The sequence below is a fragment of the Branchiostoma lanceolatum genome, chromosome 6 (assembly GCF_035083965.1).
Source record: "Branchiostoma lanceolatum isolate klBraLanc5 chromosome 6, klBraLanc5.hap2, whole genome shotgun sequence".
In the NCBI taxonomy this organism is placed as follows: Eukaryota; Metazoa; Chordata; class Leptocardii; order Amphioxiformes; family Branchiostomatidae; genus Branchiostoma; species Branchiostoma lanceolatum.
In genome coordinates, this window is record NC_089727.1 from 17,076,915 (window position 1) to 17,099,265 (window position 22,351).

At 40.5% G+C, this 22,351-nt stretch overlaps 1 protein-coding gene and 3 long non-coding RNA genes across 4 annotated transcripts; 1 reads left to right on the top strand and 3 right to left on the bottom strand.

Annotated features, from left to right (window-relative positions):
• Positions 1-46: 46 nt before the first annotated feature.
• LOC136436904 (cyclin-I-like) lies at positions 47-11,517 on the top strand. The gene is made up of 7 exons (XM_066431299.1): positions 47-257; positions 1,387-1,541; positions 6,578-6,712; positions 7,090-7,164; positions 7,397-7,537; positions 8,404-8,634; positions 9,543-11,517. Exons 2-7 carry the CDS (start codon positions 1,425-1,427, stop codon positions 9,876-9,878), a joined length of 1,035 nt encoding a protein of 344 aa, XP_066287396.1. The 5' UTR covers positions 47-257; positions 1,387-1,424; the 3' UTR covers positions 9,879-11,517.
• A 1,877-nt stretch (positions 11,518-13,394) lies between these two features.
• Positions 13,395-16,379, bottom strand: LOC136437502 (uncharacterized). The gene is made up of 6 exons (XR_010756196.1): positions 16,291-16,379; positions 15,745-15,814; positions 15,066-15,199; positions 14,231-14,280; positions 13,853-14,050; positions 13,395-13,434 (listed from the first exon to the last, which is right to left on the bottom strand). It is a non-coding gene; the product is annotated as an uncharacterized lncRNA (long non-coding RNA).
• Positions 16,380-18,119: 1,740 nt separating this feature from the next.
• On the bottom strand, positions 18,120-19,207 carry LOC136437503 (uncharacterized). Its single transcript, XR_010756197.1, has 2 exons — positions 19,120-19,207; positions 18,120-18,778 (listed from the first exon to the last, which is right to left on the bottom strand). It is a non-coding gene; the product is annotated as an uncharacterized lncRNA (long non-coding RNA).
• Positions 19,204-20,315, bottom strand: LOC136437504 (uncharacterized). Its single transcript, XR_010756198.1, has 4 exons — positions 20,261-20,315; positions 19,838-19,906; positions 19,568-19,649; positions 19,204-19,308 (listed from the first exon to the last, which is right to left on the bottom strand). It is a non-coding gene; the product is annotated as an uncharacterized lncRNA (long non-coding RNA).
• Positions 20,316-22,351: the final 2,036 nt, after the last annotated feature.

Sequence of the window (22,351 nt, forward strand, 5' to 3'; positions counted from 1 at the left end):
CGATAATTTCCTGAGATGGCGGAAGGATACAAGTTACCAGCTGAGTCCTCCAGTCGGACTACGAAATCAACTAAACGTAAACACCCCTCCAGAAGGAAGGTGTTTAGCGATAGATTCTCCTTTTATTTTTAGGTTTTCTGCTCAAGTTTTACTCAGGTTTTGTTCACCATGGGTGCCCAGGGATGCCTATAAGGTGTGGAGTGCGATACATGGGGCTCGACGCTAGCTTCAGCACAGAATTAAGGTGTTCAGAGGAGGTAAGTCGACCGGAACCCAACTCAGCTGATAGGCAGCTGCCATTTTTAGCTGAAGATTTTGCGCCCTTTTCCTCGGCGTCGTTAACGTTTATATCTCTGCTTACTGCTATACATTCTCAAACATCCTGCTTTCTTACTGTATAGAAATTATTTCCTAGCTTCAGTTATGTTGGCTTTGGTCTGAAAGGTCGTTGTTTGTCCATTTTTCTGGAACGTTCTTGTTGTTTGTATAAGTGGGGACAGACCTGTTCAAGTTCGGACTTGTTCGGATTTGATCCACCCACACAGCGGAAACCAAAATCTAAAACCGTCTGGGTTTTTGTGATTTCTTGATGTTTCATCAGCTATTTTAATTTGATTTATATAACGCAGGACCGTTAAGCCATACCCAGTGACGGTTTTGTAACCTAGGAATAGAGTTCGATCAAATTATTACGGTATTTACGGTAAAGAAATAATATAACAAAGCCAAAAATTATCACAGGTGAGCACAAGAAGTTTTGATATCACAGCTTCTATGGTTTCATCAAAACCTTTAAGTTTACTTTGGATTATGCAAGATACTCAGACATTTCATAATTGATTTTTGAAAAGTCTTTGTCCTTCCCAATATATAACGTTATGCAATCAATTGTTCTTCTGCTTTCATGGCTTTCATTCAAAATTATGGGCGGCTATGCGGTTACAGGGCGGCAAGCCGTTATAGGAGCTTGATTGAGTTCAGGCTAACCCTTTTCATTTGATAATTTTTCTTAAGTTAACTTTTGTTCTGCTTGTATATTCTGTTTTAGTCCTGTGTTTGCTTTGCCTGATTTATTAATAACATACACTTGCAGGTGCAATCGACACCACGGGAAAGGCTTATGTACATTTTTATCCTATCAAAAGTGTAACGTTATATGCAATAACCATGTTACTTTATAGCAGATTTTTACAAACATATCAATACGCCATTTACGTTCATATCCTTGTGATTATAGTTTTCAGAATAGAAATTATAGAATAGACTAGTTTAGTACCCATTGTATTGATTGTATTGTCATTCTTGCCATACATTGTGCCATGTACAATTGCCAAGCAATAAAGTCCATTCATTCATTCATTCAAACAATTTTTGTGTTTTTTTCAGGCCGCAGCAGGGTGGGGAAGCATTGAGCAGCGTGGAGAATGAAGCTGCTCCGTGGGTTTTGGGATGCCAAGAGGCTAACATCAACACTTGAGGAGGCGATCGCCAAAGAAGCCAGCACCTGGAGACCACGGCTACTCAAGGCCAAGGTTAACCAGGTGAGACAACTCATTTAACTGTCTTGGAGTTACACGTTAGACCACCAAATACTGTAAATCACTTTAATATAGCGTCAAAAAAATATAGCGGTTTGGGGAACGGTTTGAACAAACATTACTGTCTCAAATACTAGAATCAAATATTAGTGATGATGAAATTTTAGCTGTTGACAAGTGACCGTTAAATCAGCTAAAATTAAGTTACAGTTAACAAATCAAGAATTACAGTACAATGTGTCATTCTTGCACATACTAGAACTTATAACCCTGGACAATACCGTTACTGAATATTTCATGTGCACTATTTGTAATTGCAGAACACAATGAATATTCAAATAATCCTTTCTTTGCATAAGGCACAATCTTTGGGCTAGACTGTATGGTTCTGTTTTGTGTTAGCTATTTGAACACGCTTGCATTCTTTGTACATGTAGCTTGGCCTTTCTAAAGGTTAGTGTAAAATACAGTTGCTATGTGAACCAAACAGGTTGAAGCTCTCGGTTGAGCCATTGTTATCAGGAATTTTAAGCAGTTTGCCTGAAGGTAAAAGCTGTCCGCTGAGAAATATTGGTCTGGTAATCATGTCTGACCTAATTTTCCTAACGAATCCTTATTTCTTGAGTTTCCATTGTGTAAGACTGGATATGGAGTAATATCAACAAAACCATCTGTCACCGTTGCAAGTGAACTCCTTTGTCTGGCCCCTGGAAGCTTCTAGCTACTGTACTATGAATTTGAATGGAATATTGCAGGCTTATAATTTGATATTTGCATCTCAACATACACACCTCCACAAAACCTCTTTCAACTCAAGAAGGTCATCTATATTAGAAGTACATGTATGTACAATGTAGACTTAGTATACACTATGTAAAGACCCCAAAATATATTTTTTTTCTAGAAAGTATATAAAAAATTTAGTAAACCAGTAATGCAAGGGTTGTGATATGAGCAAACTTTACAATGGGATATGATAAACTGTTTCTCAGAAGAAAAGATTGCCTCATAACCATGAAATGTAAGCTAATTTGCATTGTGACGACTGTGTTAGCGATAAGACCGACATGAGTCAACCACAGGTGTGCCTTGTGAAGGAAGTGCCCTAGTCACTGGCCATCTTTACAATAAGACCCACCATAAAAGGAAGTATTCTCTTCAGTAAGGGACGTTTGCATTAAGTCTGTATGGTCTGTTTTCTCAGTTCGTATCCTGTGTTCAAAATGGGGTGAAATTTACAGGGCTCAGGTGTCCGTACAGGTGAGCTAGATCACCGAAATCATGACAGGTAAACACTGTTATCAGCAGTGGGTACCACTTTACTGATAAGAGTTGCAGTGTCATACGCAAACCGTTTATGGAAGATTAGGCAACAGGAAAAGGAAGAGGGAAACAAGCTCTGTCACTATCAATCTGTTTGGAAGCTTCTTCCTAAGTTATATAACACAAAGAGTTTGTATAATACAATTTTGCCAATAGATTGAAGGCTAACATTGCAGCACCAGTTTTTTCACTAAGACTTTTAAAACGAAAAATTCCACATTTACTGCAAGAAGGTCTACTGCCTACGGTGATGCCGCAGTGACAAATTTGGACCGTTTCTCCAAATGAAGAAACTTTTGTTTCATTCTGCTGTAGTGCTAACAGTAGAAACAGCTGGAGGTTGTTCGCTGTCCATATTTACCTGACCTACTTTTTTGGTGCCCTGCTTTTTTGGTCAATTTACCCCCAGGCCTTTTTACTGCTTCCAGAAACTACTAGTACTTCTGCTATGGTATCTTCTTGCCACAACTATACATTTCTTGAAAGGTCTCTTGAAAAGTATAGTATACGTACATGTAATTGGCAAAATTTGGACACACCCATAGATTGCAGGAAGTTATCTGGCCATTGATGACATGTTGTGAAGCCTGATAACATGGTTTGGGATGAATTGGGGAGGGAGAAATGGTTACGTGATCATGTACATATGCCTGGTTCCCACACACTGATTCACAGTCATGACGTACATGTATTTGCTAGTGCAGAACATGTAACGTTAATAACAGCCTTGATATCAAGGTTGTAATCAAAAATCAGTGATTCAATGTGCGTATGGCAGTGGAAGGGTACTGTCTAAAAAGGTGTGAAAACCATCGGCATATTGTTACGTCAAATTTTGTGAATCCACGAGTTACACAAAGTGTGTTCAGAACTTCAGGTGTTCTTTCAACATCTGCAAATCTCTCCTTCACTCCAAGGAATGTTGATGCGAACAATTTGTCACCATTTTCAGGACAGGGAGAAAAAGCGGATTGTCGAAGGTTATTGTGTGACGTACGTAGGTTGCTATGGCTCATTTTATATCCTGCAACCTTTGATCTACTGACGCAGGTAGCACGAGGTCAACGCCCGAGGGAATCTGTTTTGTTCAAACTTTATACCTGCTGTTTACCTTGCATTCATTTTTGGTTTCCAAAGTAAAGATTGAAGTGCGTATGCCAGTTACTCATAAAATATGGGGGGAAAATGAACTTGAATTGTTTTAGAAATATTTTTTTGTGGAGTTGGTACTACACGTTGGACATTTCCAGAAAGAGTCCAGTAGCTCTGGACAAATTTGGTAGATCCATTGATTCACTGGTTCAAGACAAATTGTTTTTGCACGTTTAGATATTGAAAAATTTCTTTCTGATTTGAACTGTATTTGGAGCAGCTTTTCCAAAGAAGTATTGTGTGTATTTTGGCTCTGCCAATAACAAAGGCTGCCTGTTAAATATGACACATACTACATGTATGTGCCAAGATCCAAAAATAGACTCCCTTTGTCTTTGAAGCTCAGTCCTCATGGACAACTTGTGTGGAGTCAGAAGTGCACCAATCTTGGCTCCCATCCAAGACTCTCCTTCCCTCTCATTGGTGGCTGGTTAAACTATTTACCTGGGCACACAGGCTTCACGTGATAGGCCCCTGATCTGCTTGGGTCACCCAGCTCTGGACACAGAAGGGTATTTTTGGTCCCACCCTCTCACCCACAGACTTTAGATAGCTATATACCTTAGAACCATGCTGATCCTTTACACTATGGGAACATTTAGGAAACACAGCTTGCATTTGTTGCAAAACTCTGGCTTTGGAGCATTTCTAATGGGCGAAGCAGGAATTGTAAACAGGAATACTCTCCTGAGAAAAACATATCACCCATGCAAGATGGGGTCCCCTCCAGGGTTTTGCAAATCTGTGTTATGTGTTTTGACTGGTGACCAGTTTTTCTTGTTAATATAGATATCATAGCTAGAAGGGAAAAGGCATTGATTTGTCTGCACTCTGCTAGGGCCAGGGTTACAAAACAACAACTCCAGAACCAGCTGGTTACCTTTAGAACATGTTTATTTTTCTAGCCATGGGAGAAAATTCCAGGCTGTTTGCTTGGAATGGCCATGGAATAGGACCTCTGTGATCATTGGGAAAACAGACTCCTTTCTTATCATTTCTAACATGTAGCTTATTGCATTTACAAGTCAAGCAATGTATGTAGTGTGATCTAGGAGGGGGTCCCTTGTTGAGAATGGCAGGGAAAACAGATACAGTAAAACCAGAGTGAAGCAATAGATCTAGGACTGCCCCGCCCACCAAAGTGATTTCATGTCTCAGGAGACTGAGAGAATGAAAGAGGAGCAAATAGAGGTTAGAGGTCAGAGAAGATGATATCACAGGTTATGATGGTCTGGGTGCATTTTTGTCTTGTGAATAGAAGATCTAAGCTAACCCACCATGGCAGCACTGTACATAAATCAACTTTTTTTACAACAGTTTATTGGTGGGATTTTACAATTACAATACTGATAAATTATCCTCCTATTTGATCCTAACTCCAGATACATTGTGAATGGGGCCCAAGAAGGGACTAGCAAGCTACATGTAATGATACAGTAGTAACTCTACCATATTTAGTTCAACCAGATGTTTCTGGAACGAAAGGTGATTTGAGTTGTGTAGGTGCTTAAACTGTTTAATTGGGACTGTTGGTTTTCAGTGCAGTCCATCTCACGGTTGATTCCCTACCACAACGTCAAATATAGACTACATATTAATAACATATCAGACATGGCCTGCTACCATGCCAACGTCACGGTGGGCAGAAATACATTTCCATACCACACATTTGTCTACTTTGTAAGACTGCCATAAAAAGGCATCCCTGAGTAACCTGATATGCCCTTGAAATTGGTATCAGTAACCTTGCAAGGTCATGTTTAGGAATTCGGAGATAATCGTTTCACCTCACAAGGCCACAGCAGTTACATGTAGCAGATATTGAACAAGGCAATTTGATTGATTTCACCATGGGCGCTCTGCATATAATCATGGGTGCTCTGCATACAGCAATTTATGCTGTTTGGTCCCAGAGGAGAAATACTAGTGTTTTAATTTGCAAACTGTCGTTCAGCCTACTCAACTATGCAGCAGATTGATTTCGGGTTCAAATTGAAATCAAGACGTCCTCTTTGTAGCCTCTCAAGTATAGAATACACTTAGGAATATTCTACTAAATGTTCTGAATTTGTGTGTCTGCATTGGAAAAGTATTGTTGTACATGTATATGCAACATTGCACCTCCAAAACAGCATATTATTATTACATTTTATTATTGTGTCTTAAGACAAATTTTTCCAACCCCATATGGGATTAAAAGACACCATATCCAATAAGTCACCATATTCCATAGTACAAAGATTACATTATTAAGACTTTTACTTGAAAATGATAACTGAAAACTCTGATTATGAAAATGTTTGAATGTGTCTCACTACTGAATCTTTTTTTGCACAGGATGCAGAGATTGGTCCAAACGTGAAAGATAAAACAGCATATATATACTTAAGTATTATTCAGCAAAATGTTTGCTTGTGTCTGTAACTTACTACTGACAATACTCAGTCTTTAATTTCGCCCAGGTTGCAGAGATTGGTCCAAACGAGAAAGATAAAACAGCATACAATATGGAAAATGTTTGCATGTTTCTTTTACTTACAACTGTGTCTTTTTTGTTTGCGCAGGATGCAGAGATTGGTCCAAGCGAGAGAGATGAAGCTGTGCGCTGGCTGGCAACACTCAGTACCAAGGTCCAGGCTTATCCTGAGACCTTTGCCATGAGTGTCAGCATCTTGGACCGCTTCCTCAATGCAGTGAAGGTGAATATTTCTGATGTCCTCCGACGTCCATGCCTTTAGAATATGCAGTAGAAGCAGCTTATCGGCACGTCCCATTTGTCAGCTCATATTTTGTACCACTATCCTGGTGGTGCAACAACATGAAGGACAGCACCACAGAGGTGGGGTTACGGGTGGGAAATCAGAATCATTGATACAAACAAAACAGACAAATACGCTAGAAGATGCCTGTCTTCAAATGGATTGTAGCTAAATGTCTCTTTCTACATTTCTACCTTCTTGGCAGGTTAACGTTTTTATTATTTTCAGTTTCAATGGTTTTGCTTATATGGAAAGTTAGAAACATCATTATTGAAATAGTTGAATATTGACCCATTTCTCTATACTTCCTTTTCCAGGCCCGACCAAAGTACCTTCGCTGTATCAGTGTTAGTTGTTTCTTCTTGGCAGCCAAAATCAACGAAGAAGACGAGGTAGGTTTCTAACTGTCAATTTCAGTGCAGCCACATAAACTAGGAGCTGTTAAAAGATAAAAAAGATGATTGTGTAAAAAATAAGATATAGAGCTAAGCACATTTGTTTTCAAAATATATTCAGTAAATGCTGTAGGTTACATGTGTGACAATGGCAACGAAAGCCTTCTATCTAGCAAGATAGAAGTTAAAGTCAGACAGGTATTGAAGAATGATGTTGTGTTTTCCCCAGGCCATCCCCAGTGCAGAAGAGCTGGTGCGTGTGAGTGAGTGTGGATGTACAGCCAACGAGCTGCTTCGAATGGAGAGGATCATCTTGGACAAACTGGGATGGAACCTGAAAGATGTCACCGCACTGGATTTCCTGCACATTGTAAGGAAACATTGGACCTTTTTATAATCAATGATGATGATGATGATTGTGGCATCGTGTGGCGCAATGGGTAGGGTGTTTCGCCCAGAACCGAGAGGTCCCGGGTGTTTCGCCCAGAACCGAGAGGTCCCGGGTGTTTCGCCCAGAACCGAGAGGTCCCGGGTTCGAGACCCCGATATGCCCAGATGTTGTGCCCTTGGGAAAGGCACTTTACACGACTTTCCTCACTCCACCCAGGTGTGAATGGGTACCTGACTTCGGTTGGGGAAGGTCATATTGAGGTCACCTGCTGGCGCCGAATGGCAGCCGCCCAGACCCTTCCGACAGTTCCACAAAGTGCAAGTGTGGAGCAAATGTGTATCTGTTGTGTATTATGTGATTGTAAACCCTGCAGCAATTTAGCACTGGCTGCCATTGTTACCATTATTATTATTATGATTGAATGCACATTATGTACTTATGACATGAAGTCTTTGGCTTAAGAAAATCATGGGCTATCATGTGAATCATGTGAAATGAGCTACTACGGTTGACATATCTTTCTGGTAGACTTAAGCAGTAGAGTGATTCTACTGAACCTCTGCCATTAGGAAATGTTCACAAATTTACTTTTGGAGCAAGAATTTCATTTATGAATAAGATTTGGACCATTTTTAAGGTCTTAAATTGACTTAAAAGTAATTGTTAACTTAAGGAAAGTTGACTGCTGCCGGTAACTTTTTCACCGTTACAGAGGATGATGATTTTGAAATAGATGTTGTTCAATAATCAGATATTTTCAGCTGCTAGTAAATCTTTCACAATTACAGAACATGAAGATTTTGAAATAATGTCTAATGATCCGATGTTATTGTCTTCCTCTGTAGTTTCACGCCCTGCTGACCACCTACCGGCCGCAGCTGCTGGACACCTACACCTGCATGACCCCCTCCCGCCACCTGGCACACCTGACCCGCAAGCTGCAACGCTGCATGGCCTGCCACCAGGTGCTGGGCTTCCCCGGCTCCGTGGTCTCCCTCGCCCTGCTCAGCCTGGAGCTGGAGATGCTCATCCCTGATTGGCTCGCTGCGACCTTCATGCTACAGAAGATGGTTAAGGTGAGATATGTTTCCTTTGTGTATTGACTTTTACAATGTACAATAGAGCTGTGTACTGTACTGATACAGTACCGGTACAATCAATTAGGTACAGGTTCAAAATACCTGAAACCTGGTGGACAGGTACTGGACCAGTACTGGACCTGTACTAATCAGGTCAAGTCTGACTCAGGGGATGGCCACTTGACAGATAAAATTACTATGAAATTACTGTAGCAGTGCACTAAAGCCACATATGTATTATACTCCAGCACATAAAACACATTTGCAAGGCTGGAGTCAAATTTTAATCTGTGTTTTCATAAAAATGATACCTAGCACAATTAGATATTGTGTTGTTACCAGCTCAAACATGCTTTTGTCCTTATTGAAAATCTACCATTTTCTGAACAAGTACTTGAGGTACAGGTTAAGGTCCAGACCTGTACTTAAACCCGGGTACCTGTACCTAGAATTTGTTTTGGTACACAGCTCTATTCCTTTGTGTATTGACTTTTACAATGTACAATCAAAACTGTCCAAAACGTTTTCACTATAGAGAGGATTCTTAAAGATTGAGAAAAATTATCTTAAAGGACTACCAAACTGTAGTCACATTGGCCTGGGGATAGTTGTGGTTACTTGTACAGGTTTGACTGTGTATTTCTTTTACTGTTAATTTCTCTTGGGACAAAGACCTCAACTTTCTTATAATTTATCCTATGCGGTTAAAAGAACCCACCACACTAATCGGGTAGGGGTCCTTCCGGTGTGAGTGAATCAACACATCTGTCTGGATTCAGCTTGTACTCTTCAGTACAAACCTGGTGTGTTATGGCTTGAGGTGGTGTACGTACCAGGCATGCAATACAAGCAAAGAAACTAAACGATCCCTAAGATTAATAGATTTATTTTAATTGTCCACCTAGGTTCAAAACGAGTCGCTGATCCGCTGTCGTGAGGTCATCGCGCGCCACCTAGCGGCGCAGCGGGACATGACGCAAAACATGGTCTACATCATCTCCGCGCCCGCCAACAAGTCCTCCAAGCGCAAAGTGGGCCAGATCGAGGACGACGACATGTACGACGGAATCAAGCGACTCTACGACCAGGACTGGAAGGGCGACCCCGAGGTCGTCGTGGCGACGGAAGAGGTTGCCATGGTGACGGGCGGCGTGGCGTGCAGTTCGCAGCTGAGGCAGGACAGGGAAGGAAACCTCTCTCCAACTTTGCCTCCACTTCAACCGATCACCGCTATGATATAGTAAACCTCTCTCCAACTTAACTTCCACCCATCACTGCTATTATATAGTTATAGTCTCCTTTTTTTACTGTCATTTCCTAGATCACTAGAAGTATTGTAGTATGTGGAAGCAGACTGTACAGTCGAACCTAACTTTACAATAAGACTTGAAGTGTACACACATGTTTGACTGTACAAGGTTTACCCACTTGCATCTTATGTATAGTCAAATTGTATCCTCTAGACATGACAATGAATTAGAAAGAAAATTTGAGAAGGTGTTTGGAAAGTGGTGATGAAGAAGAGAGAGAGCCCAGCTGTTAAAGTGGCATAGACAGTAATCGGCAGCTAGAAGTTAAATTTTGTTGTTGTTGGTGAAGGGTATAGGAATAGGCCTGTCTCTGGAAGAGGAATAGTCTACCGTTTCATTCAAGACAGAAAGTTGCCATTCTTTTTTGCGTTGATATAATCAAACTTGACATTTTAATTACTAAAACATGCCAAATGCTGAACAAATATTTATGCTTTCTTCTAATATCATTGGAGAAAAAAAGAACAGATAGACCATTCTTCTATATCTAAACATGAAATGTATTCCAGCCTCCATTCAGACAGACATTCAGTTTTTTCAAAGTTGTTTTAGACGTAAGAAAAAGACCTCAGACTGTCTATGAAAATAAGTGTGGTGCTGTATTGAGTGCAATGCACAGTTTTGTGGCCTGTAACATCTATTTCACTGGGTCACCCTTTCAATGAAAGAAGTAATTTTTGTTCTATTTTCTCCTTAAATTCCTTATAAGCAAAGTCGGAGCTGGAAAACCTTAAGAACAAAAGGAAGCAAAAGTGAAAAGTTATTACGACGTTGTGCAGCAGTGTGTAAGTTAAAACCACTGCTTGTCACATGAGATGGACCAAAATTTCACATTGTAGTCATGTATCCACTCATGCCATTACTTACAGCAACTCTAAGTCTAGAATTTATGATAGAGAACCTTAGTTATAAGTTATAAGGACTTTGTTTTGAATTAAGAGAACAAAACAAGATATCATGGCTGGGTTAAACGTAAGTTAAGTTTATGTGTAGGAAAATAATGGAAAATCACAAAAAGAAAAACATATCAAAAACATTCGGCACCCTGTACATGGGGTGCCCCCTATGTTAAACTCTGAGCTGTTTTAAGCCTGGGACTGTATATTGTCAAGTTTGTGTGAAGGTATGAATGTGAAACTATTGTATAAATTCTGTAAAATAGTCACAATGTTGTGTATATTGGCACCCTGTATACAGCTGTCTGCCTTTTTTCCTGATAAGTGATCAGTATTAACTACCAGGATTTCAACCTTAATCTGTATTTATTGTTAAATATCATTTTAGAGCCATAAAGATTGTCTTCATTTGGAACTTTTGACGTTGTTTTACTAGTACCACTCATGAGTTGAGGAGTAGATACAGACTGCAAAGCTGGCAAAGCTTTGTGAACAAGTGTGCATTTTAGGAGCCCAGTGTATGGAAACTTTTACCTCAGTTCCTATCTTTTAATCTCCACACTGTATTGCACCCTTGTTGTTGTATCCATCCATGTTATGTTATGTTTTGTGTGAAGTACTCTGTGTGTGAGAGTGAACAGTAAGTATGGTATAATAAAGGAGCTTTGATACAACTCATGGTGTCCTGGCATACCTTTCTAGACATACTTTGTTAGGAACATCTACAGGCTGATATTCTTAAAGCTAAGGCCACACCAATTTGATTTCTTGGTTAACAGAATTTAAAAAAAAATCAACATAGGAAATCAACATGAAAGTCAACATGGAAACAGAATCTCAGAGAAAAGTTTGTACTTTGGTGAACACAGTTTCAGGGAGTGAACAGGGTCAGGTGCAAGTTTTCACCCCAGCCTTCTGTTTTAATGGTATCCTCGTGCTAAAATTAAAAAAAAATGTTAACCAAGAAATTAAATTGGTGTGGCTGAAGTGTCCTCATTTTGCAAACCAAGATATTGGCCGAATTTACACACACGGAGTCAACTTGGAGTCGACTCAGAAAATGTGTAAATTGGGCCAATGTTTTGCTGACATTTAAGAGATACCATCCTCATTGAAATCATAGATAGAAAGACACCTGTGCTGTATGATTTCAAGACTATCTTGTCCCTAGAATTCTGTTACCATTATTTAGAAACCATTGTAAATATCATATTCTACATCATGAATATTTCTTAAGTTTTAGAAAACTTAAGAAATATTTAGAAAGTTGAAATCACATTCAAAATATTTCAAAAGTATCAAATCTCTTACACAAATAATAACAATGACTTGAAAATAGTTCTAAATTATGACAACAACAACCCTCGCGGTGACTTGGAATGGACTCTACACTCTACATGTAGGATCTTATTCAACATTATCCAGATGTGATGTCGCCATTTTCGTGAGAACGGGATGTCTCGTATATAACGTTGTCCACCACGCCTTCCTCCTGTGAGACTGTTGCATAGAGATGAGCTGCATCATCATCTATGTCCTTAAGATGAGGTTGGGCGTATTCTGGCTCTACATGTCTGGGAAAAATAAAACACAAGGTGTCAATCATTCTAAAATATGTATATCTTCATAAGATCCATAGTATAGCATTTGGACATTAGATTGCCATGGATGTTGAGGAAAGTTTCCATTTTGAGTCAATGGCGAATAGGACTCGTCCATATTTGGTATCGCCTCGAAAAAGAAACTTGAAGATTCTTACAGAAACGACTATACATGTAGAATGAAACCTCACCTCAATGGTGTGTAAGTATGATCAGTCTGATTATACAGTGTACAGTCCACTTCTCCTGAATCTTGCAAAGAAGCATTCTGATTGGCTAACGTCATAGGACCTCCCATATCAGCTGACTGAAATTCTGGTCCCCTATTGGTTAGTAGATTCCCAGCGGTGCTGCTATTGGCTGGTTGGTCGTATGTTGTGTTCTCATTGGTTGTTTGCTCAGCCAATACCTGACAGGGTAAGGTGGGATGTTGATGACAGATGAGTAGATGACGTCACTGTAGTGTACTGGGTACTCGCCATCTCTTTCTCCGTCTTGAAGTTTGTTGTTTTTAAGGCACCTAGATAATTATTGAAGACGTAGGGTTAACAAACGAATCTCATGATCAAGTTTTCAATTCCTATGAACAATGATATTCGTGTCACTAAGAATTGTTGCAGTTATGATCAGAAGAATTCATGCAACACATTTATTCTTTGAAGAAAAGCCTGAAGAAAACTTTAACAATCCTACACTCTAGTAATTCCTTTAAGATCGTCTACGGTTGCTTACCTTCGCCTGATGATGATGACTGCAATAAGAACAGCGATGAAGACAACAAGTACCGCAATGACAACTCCAACAATAGTCCCTGTGGCGATGAAACCAAAGATACAGAATTAATGTGCAGTTTAAAAGTTATCGCTTGGAGCGCTCTTGTGTGTAAAAAGACCGTAATATTATAGAGTTATTAGAAGGGTTATCATAGCTAATTGCGGTAGCAGTACTTACCGACAGACGCTTTGGGGGATGGTGAGGGGTTGCTGTTATCTGGAACAAAGGATTTTTAAGTGTTAATAAATGGGCTGATGTTTCATTTTGCCACAAGGGCCTGTAGATGATCAGTTCATTTGTTGATAGTTGATACAGAACTTGTAAGAAACATTGCTATCTAGAAATCCTCATGTATTTGTGCATCTCTCTCTCTCTCTCTCTCTCTCTCTCTCTCTCTCTCTCTCTCTCTCTCTCTCTCTCTCTCTCTCTCTCTCTGTGCGTATGTGTGTGTGTGTGTGTGTGTGTGTGTGTGTGTGTGTGTGTGTGTGTGTGTGTGTGTGGACGTGTGTGTGTGCGCGCGCGCATGTGTGGACGCCTGTGTGGATGTGCATTCAGGTACTCAGATGTAGTTCAGTCGTTTGATATACATTTTGCGAGATGTGTCTGCAACACCGTGATATCACAAGACATGCACCTGTACATAACGGTTCGTCCCCCTTCCAAGTCCCATCCAGCCCACACACCAAAACGAACGGTCCCTCCCCTGTCTCCGGGTTGTCCGTGTCGCCATCACACACGTACGACACCTGGTCGCCATAGAAATAGGGCGGAGACCCGGAGTACAGGTGTGCCTCCTCGTACGATGGAGGGCCAGGGCACATGGTCGGAGTTTCTGTAAGATATCATGTTACATGTTAACGTTTACATGTAATGTGAAGCTAGAATTGAAAAGATTAACACGTTGAAGTGTACACATGATATGAAGCTAGAATTTGAACAAGTCTTTCCGAAAGGGGATGATATGTCTTAGGATTATTCACTTCAGGAGAGTTTCTTAAGTTGCTCTACTTACCAATGACAGTCTTGAAGGAGAACGACCAAGAGAAATCCCCACCGTCATAGCTGGAGAGAGATGAGCGAAAGAAAGGCGTCAGCTTGAGACAATTAAAGTCTATGATTCATGATAAGGATAGGTGGTAGGCTTTTCTAGCAGTATATGTTTGCTAATCTGTCAATGACATGCAATCATCGGTCTATGAACAAATTAAGGGTCAATAGAAATCAGTTGTCCGTTACAGATTTAGGTTGAAAAACACTGAGCCAAAATCTATACTGCCACATGTCAACTGGAAACAAATATCTATATCGAGCCTGCTGTATCAGCAAATACGGACAGGCGCACTTATTAGACCCTTTTTAGTGTGGAATATTGTCAGTAGGTGACATGATTTGTACGGGTTAATATCACATGTTGCTATTTAGTACTATGTACTCTATAATGTGGAATCATTTACGGTGGTGGCGTTGTAGTTATAAGTTGCCGGAGTGACTTTTTTTATATCGATCTGGCGGGTTATTCCAAGATTCTGACGTTGGTATTTAGCGACTCGGTGGTACAGAAGCGACGACTAGTAATCTCTGACGGTACTGCAGCTTGGAACCCACGATTGGTTCACAGCCCAGAAAGTTGTGACCGTCCGGGGTGTAACTTTCCCTTACGTTTTTGACGTGACTCCGGTTTGCAGCGAGCCTGTAAAGGTGGTTATCGGAGTGACTATTTTGTATCGGTCTGGCGGCAATTTTCGGTGGTATAGAAGCGACGACTAGTAATCCTTGACGGTACTGCAGCTTGGAACCCACGATTGGTTCACAGACCGGAAAGTTGTGACGGTATAACTTCCCCTTACGTTTTGGACGTGACTCCGTTTTGTAGCGAGCCTGGAAAGGTAGTACTGGCCGGTTGCCTCACTACAACCACCCCGCCTCCTCTGGCGTCCGTTACCTTCCCGTCATGCACGGCGGCACGGCAAATACTGGACAACTAGAAGGTTAATGAATGAATGAATTGTTGCACATTCTTGCCACACTGAGCTAAGTACAGGTCACCACAAACCACGCAAAAGTTAATAAATATAAGGTACACTAGCGAACGTTCAGCAAATGCAACTTCTCGCAGTTTAGTTATACTAGTAGTTGAAATGAAGGAACAGATATGTTTTGCGATGGAAGGTGCATTAGAAATATGAATTCATCTATTGAAAAATTTACACGCTAATTCCGTACACAATATGGAGTTAGAGTACTTGATACTTTAAGTACGTAAGTGGATAATACTTTATTTCCGTATTTAACTGAGATTTGTTTCACTGTATTTCCGTCTTGGCCAAGTCATCGTATGCATGTGCACCGTGGCATATGCTCCTAACGTGACTCGTGGACATCTTCTCAATGACTTGCAAGTTTAAGCCAATACTAGAAACGATGTGTCAAAGCAGTGTATGAAACAAATCGCATGTATAAAAGACGATTTCAAAACACGCCCACACCGCCATGTTCACGGGAAACAAGAATGTCGCGTGTACTCACATCTCTGTACAGCCCTGTACCCCAGACGTCTGCTGTGGAAGATGACGCGCAACCCGGAGGGCACACAAAACTGAAAACCCACACATCACACTTTGACTTAGATTGTTATGGAAGCATTACTACATGTACCTAGGACAATGTACAGTGGTAGCAGCAGTAGTAGTAGTAGTAGTAGTAGTAGTAAACGGTTTATTGATTAAAAAAAACACATGAGAAAAACGGCATTGCAGTATAGAGACTGAATTGCGCCGCAGCTTACAATAACGTATACAGTAAAGTCGACACGATCAGAATACAATGTACAACAAACGTTAACAGTTCATACGTCCCAATAATCGTTGACTAATACAATTACTGTATCACTTCTGAGTGTAAAAGAAAAAGAGAAGAAAAAAACACACAAGAAAGTAATAAAAATTCAAACCCCGGTTGACGCCAAAGCCATTTACTTTAGTGTGGACTTTATGTTAATTTCTGACAAGACAAAAGTTTTACTGAATATATAAACGTATACAATGAGAGAAATGGGGAAGAGTTTTTTTTTACCTTGAGATGTCATTCTGTAGTCCCTCGGCACGTGTATCACAGCTTATAGCTGTTGGGAAAAATAGGTGAAGTCAGATTTCAGTTGTTATTATCTCCATGAAAAATGGAGATATAGTTTTGGGTGTGTCTGTCTGTTTGTTTGTCTGTCTGTGTTTCCGGACTATTCTAGTCAGCATAACTCAAGAACCTCTTGATGGATTATGATGATATTTGGAATGTGGGCGGGTGTTGTCAAGCCGAACATCAAGGTCGATTTTGGGCCCCCTGATATGTGACCTTGGTACTGCAGCAGAACCTCTGTTGTATCTTTTTACCTGGTTTGCAAATTGAACGTAAATGACATAGTGATTATGGTGATACATTCGCCATGTTCCGCGAAATAATGTACTGATGTACGTTTTAATGGCTCTGTAACGATTTTTAACATTTTTTTTTATATCACACATTAAGTTACACACGTGACAACGTTTCCGTGGCCCGTACGTTCAAACTTCGGAACAAATAAGCAGTGTCTTAGGAGACATTCATTACATTCCATTTGTGTTTGTATTGACAGGAAGACCATATTTACCTTTTTTTTCAGAACACTATATTGAACGCTAGCTTTATCTACGTTCACCTACGTGCAGCGGAGAACGATTCTAAACAGACTCACCTTCAAATTCGCCCTCCGCTGCGGACAGAACAACGTTGACTGCCAAGAAAACAAATAAAGTCGCCACAGAACCAAACATCTTAAAGAAAACGAACTTCTTCAAACCAAGTCACGCCAAACTGTATGAATGTGCACTTTCCAGACGTCCTGTATTAGCAAGCCGTCACTCGGATTGTCAGATATGACTCAGTTAGTAAGGGCGTGTGACGTCACGGGGGCGGGCCGCATGCGGGCCGCATGCTTCCGAGTCCAATTTGGCCCCAGGCGAATTTTCTTCCTGTCTGTGTTACCGACAGTAATTGTCAAGACAGTAAGTTCTTTTAGAGGCAGAACTTTCTATATCTTTCTTATTTCTGCTTTGTTTCTTAATCACTTCTTCTTTGTTCGGTCTCTTTTGCGGCTAGCAAGTCAGAATGTGTATGTACAAGTAGAATTCCACCATTTCATAAGAATCAGGGGCGTCACCGGATCTAGGTTATAGATAAACAACTTGGCCACAAGTGCACTACAATAGACGTCATGACAGACGGCCAATCACAACTTCGAACTCTCGAGCTCGTGACGATAACTTTGCCTGTCATCATACCGGAAAAACGATGACGTTTAACTTCCAAGATGCCATATATGGTATTATTGCTTGTGTACGCAATTTCCCTTTGATGGCTTTCTCCCACCCTTTGTTTGTCTGTTTGTTTGTATTGCATACCCGGTAAACCGCATGAAGGCGCAACACACCAGGTTTGTACTGAAGAGTGCAAGCTGCATATATCCGGACAGATTTATATGATCCACTCACACCGGGAAGGGCCCCTACTCTTTTCGATAAGTATGTTGGGTTCTTTAACGTGATTGAGGTGTGGCTCTCCTCAAACACGGGACCTCCATTTAACGTCCTATCCGAGGGACGTCCCTAACCGATCGAAGATAGGTACTCATTTTCACCTGAGTGGAGAAAGTCGTGTTAAATGCCTTTCCCAAGGGCACAACGTCAACGGGACAAATCAGGGAACCCCGGATTCGAACCCGGTATCTCTGGGTTCTGGGGCCAAACACCCTGCCACTACGCCACCGCGACCCTACTGTGAATTGTCCTTTGCCTCAGACAGTTACTGAAAAAAACAACTTTATCTGCAGAGCAGAGAAAGGGTTTCAAAAAAAGACTACGGGAGTTGGATTGAAACGGGTTCTCATGATGGTGTTTAATCAAAGCACGACGTCGATGTCGTAAGAAGTTCATCACTCATTAACACTGATCTGTTCCATATTTGTTTTTCTCTATTTTCCCTCATTAAGTTACTTCCGTCATTCCTTCCTTCATTCAACCACTATATGGCCATGAACACTCATACTATACAATGATATGTGGGCTGCAAAAGTAGATATCTACTCATCCATTCAAACTGATTTTGATCTTTACAAAATAACACGCAGTAACGTTTTTCTAATGGAATGTAACATGGTAATTATGAGAGTGCAAAATACATAACAAAGTCGGTACCCTTTATGGTATCATGTTGTTTAGCAAGGTACAATTAGCTTGAGGGCCATTTTCTTGATTGAAATTTAAAAACAAAATGCGTTTATCATGATTTCAACATCCCAATGAAAAAGATTTAGATTGCTTGTAACAGTAAGCTTTGATAGAAACCAAGAATAAATGTTGGCGGGCACACCCTTCCCCAATGGAACAGTCCAAAGATAATTTGGCAGTACTACGTCATGTCTGAAGTTTCATAGATGACGTTGTCGACCACTCCCCTTTCGGATTCCCCCGGTATTGTAGCATAGTCGTAATCATGAGAAGGTTGTGAAATTTCCCCTCTAGATATTTGTCTGAAAAAAAGAGAAAAACAATCATCAATTACACTTTCACACTCATGGTCTTAACTTCCTATACATACCCATGTTCATTGATGTTACTAGTATTCATAATCTTAATTTTTCTCTTATCGCATAATACAAGATTTAAGACTGCCGTTTGCCATTCTCCTTATAGCAGAGCTGAATCCGCGATGTAGAAACTCCTTACAATATGCCGTTTGCAAGCCTGTCAATTTTTTTCCCTTTTACCCGCAATTTGACTTCGATTGGTGCAAGTGGGTAGTTAGCATGTAACATGAGAAAACAGGTTTCTACCTTTTGTGAAAGATGTTACTAAAACATGCAGGACTTACCCGGAGTTGGCATAATTGTATGGTTCATACGGGTTGCTGTCCTCAGTGTTGTAAAGTTCACAGTCGGTGAACCCCTCGGCAGGCGCAGTCTGCTCGTTGGTCGCGGTTACATCTGAGTATTCTGGGTTACGGAACCTCTGCTCAGGTGGATTGTTTTGAACGTGCGATGTACCTGCGTTGTCTGCTTTTCTGGGAATTTGAGAATAAGACATTTTCAAGACACGCAAAGATACAATGTACCATTCACTACACATCAAGGTCAAAAGCAAGCCCTTACTCTATTGACAACTCTTACATAGCATGAGATAGAAATAGTCACTAAATCTAATGAGGTCTCCTTGCTTTATCACATAAAGGATGTTTTTATCAAGACAAAACCTCTTGATCACATAGTGTATTCTTCACTTGAAGTAATTATGCATTCTCCAAGTACTATTGAAGCACATACCTTTTTCTAAGGAAGATAATCACGAACACTACCAGCGCGATCAGTACCACCGATATACCAGCCGCTATTCCCGCTATTGCCCCTGTATACGTAGACAGTAGATCCTTGTCAGTGTGTTATGCATTAGGTATTGAAAGTGTAATTGTTAACTAGAGCGGTCGATTGCTTCTATAACATCTAATTATGCAAGTCATCCTACCGACATATTGTTCGATATATCTACAGTACTTATGATACACATGCATGTGTATGATGTTGCTTTAAACTCACCCACACCAAGGGGGCCTCTTTGATCTATTCGCTCTTCGTGTCCCCCATCAAGGACTGCTGTAGAAAAGACTGTTTCAAGTAGTTTTGTTAACAATTGACCAAGAAGGATCATCATAAGCCAGAAGTGAATCAGAAGAGTGTTTAACCATTCTGAGAAATCCGGACAAAATAAAAGACAAGTCCCAGCGACGACCAAAATATTGCAACGAGGATTTTGTTGACGTGTGTGCGAGCACAGAAAGTGATTGGTATAAGAAAGAATAAGTGAACAATGAAGGGACTGTTAACATCCAAGGTCAATTTTACGTGTCACAAGATAGCTACATAAATTTATAGAACCAAAAACAGTCGTACCCGCTGTTGATAATGTTACAGTTGAGAAGGATCCCACGGTTTGAGAGGAAGTATAAACTGGAGCCGTACTTTGTAAAGCAGTAGATGTCGTCCGTACAACAGTTGTTGACTGGGTAGTAGACGCTGAGAGAAAAAATGACAATGATAATGAACTTTATTGCATATTCATGCCCAATATGGGCTCAATGCATTAGGTAACATAATTGAGGTATAAGAAAAGGTGCTATATTCCATTTAAATCTACGGATTTTCTTCTCTCCTCTTGAAACTTGTGTACACAAATTCACATAGTTTAAAAAAAGTCTAGGTTTGAAGTTAATAAAAGTCGAAAGTATCAGAATTCATCAAGCTGTAACTAAACCAAATTTGGTGGAGTCAACAACAATGAATACCTGTCACAAATTTTATGATTCATGTCTTTTCTTACCAATAAAGTCACAACCAAGGAGTTCCATCCGAAGACCTGGCTCTCTCTGCCACCTCGTCGGGTACAGTCTGATTTTTTGTGCAACAATAGGGCTATAAAATTTATTGGTCTTTTGCCCACTTGGACCTGTATTTCCAGAAAAAGTCTGAAAATAGAATAAGAAAAACATTTCAACAAATTAAGATGGATGTCAAACGGATATATTGATCTTGAATGTCTTTGCTATGACAAATGCACACCATGGTATCGATGCCCCTACGACCTGCGATGCGCATACATATGCGCGTGTCATCTTGTTTTGTCCCTTCCTAACCACGACTAAAACAACGTAACCCATGGTCTTTGGATATAGAAAGCCTTTTTGTAAAGGGAAACAGTTCATTGTAATATCTTATCCGTGTCCTATGATCTATGATACATGTACACTACGATAACTAAACGTACCATTACATTTCCGGTCTGTGACGTGACGGCTTCCCATATCTCAAGGTTGTTTAAATACCGCACTTGGTATTGTTTCACCCAGTAATTCCAGTTCCCGTCGTACCCCTGAGTGATCACACCGCTGACTGTCTTTCGTTCTTTTAAATCCACCTGTATCCATGATCCCTCGAACGGCTCTGATGGAAACCAGGCGTAGTCTCCGTTCAACCGTGCATACGAAGGTAACCAGTCTTCATATGTAGTCGACGCAGTGACGTCATCGTCCTCTATAGTGCCAACCTCCATTCCAAGTGGGCAAACTTGACATGGACAGATTTGATGTTTGTAGATAAAGATATGCGTAGACTCTTAATGTAATGACAGCATCAATAAGATCAACCGTCTGATTACTTCGAAAAACTGTCCGATGGACTGAGTTCCAATCCCTAACAGAATAAGATTCTGGGAGCAAAATCAATTCAGCTCCTCGAGTTATGATGTGGAAAGAGTGTGCGCGGACATATTACAGAAATAGCTCTGGAATTTCTGCCAATAGGACGTATACTACACTGTTAGACTCGATTCAGGAATAGGAAATATGAATTATGAAATAAAGATTATGGAACTTGATGAAAGATGAATGAAGAAGTATCAAATAGGCATTATGGACTGTGAATTATGGAAGGTGAATTATGAAATATGAATTATGAAACATGAATTATGAAATTATGGATTCCATCATACCTCTTTCTTACCTTCTTACAAGAGAACCCCAAGCGGTAACCAAATTGTTTGTGCATGATATTCCCATTTTAATGTCAAGGGGAACACAAATCAAACTTAGGACGCAGCGAGGTCGCCAACGTGTCGCAGGTCCAATGAAATATGGGCTCAGTCAACCTACCTGGTGTGAAAGCGAAGGAACTGCCCCATGCGAATCCCCAACTGAAAAAAAGTCGCCAGAAGGCAACACGTTTATATCAAGAGAACATATCAATACATATACATGTACCATGAATTTGATAAATTGAATCCTAAAAAGGATGATTGCAGTGCGACGTTTACAGATCCTTCTGTATCACTTACTTCCTCGTTTGAATGTCGTTCCGCTCGGATCCCACATACGAGTCCTGTCCGGGCCATCTGTAGACAGTCACCTGTCCACCATCGTCTGTTGTTTTACCGTCATGGATAGCAGCACGGCAAATACTCGAACCCTGTCAAAGAAAAGCAACTATATATTTTAGTACCCCGGCCCTCCTCCCTAAAGTGGACTTTTATGCACGATGTACTCTCAGCATATTTGGATT

What these genes read in the sequence shown, in the direction of transcription:
- LOC136436904 (XM_066431299.1), top strand. Translation starts at nt 1,425, where the DNA reads ATGAAGCTGCTCCGTGGGTTTTGGGATGCCAAGAGGCTAACATCAACA. An exon ending in AAATCAACGAAGAAGACGAG is followed by an intron (nt 7,165 to 7,396) that starts GTAGGTTTCTAA and finishes TGTTTTCCCCAG; the next exon opens with GCCATCCCCAGTGCAGAAGA. An exon ending in CACTGGATTTCCTGCACATT is followed by an intron (nt 7,538 to 8,403) that starts GTAAGGAAACAT and finishes CTTCCTCTGTAG; the next exon opens with TTTCACGCCCTGCTGACCAC.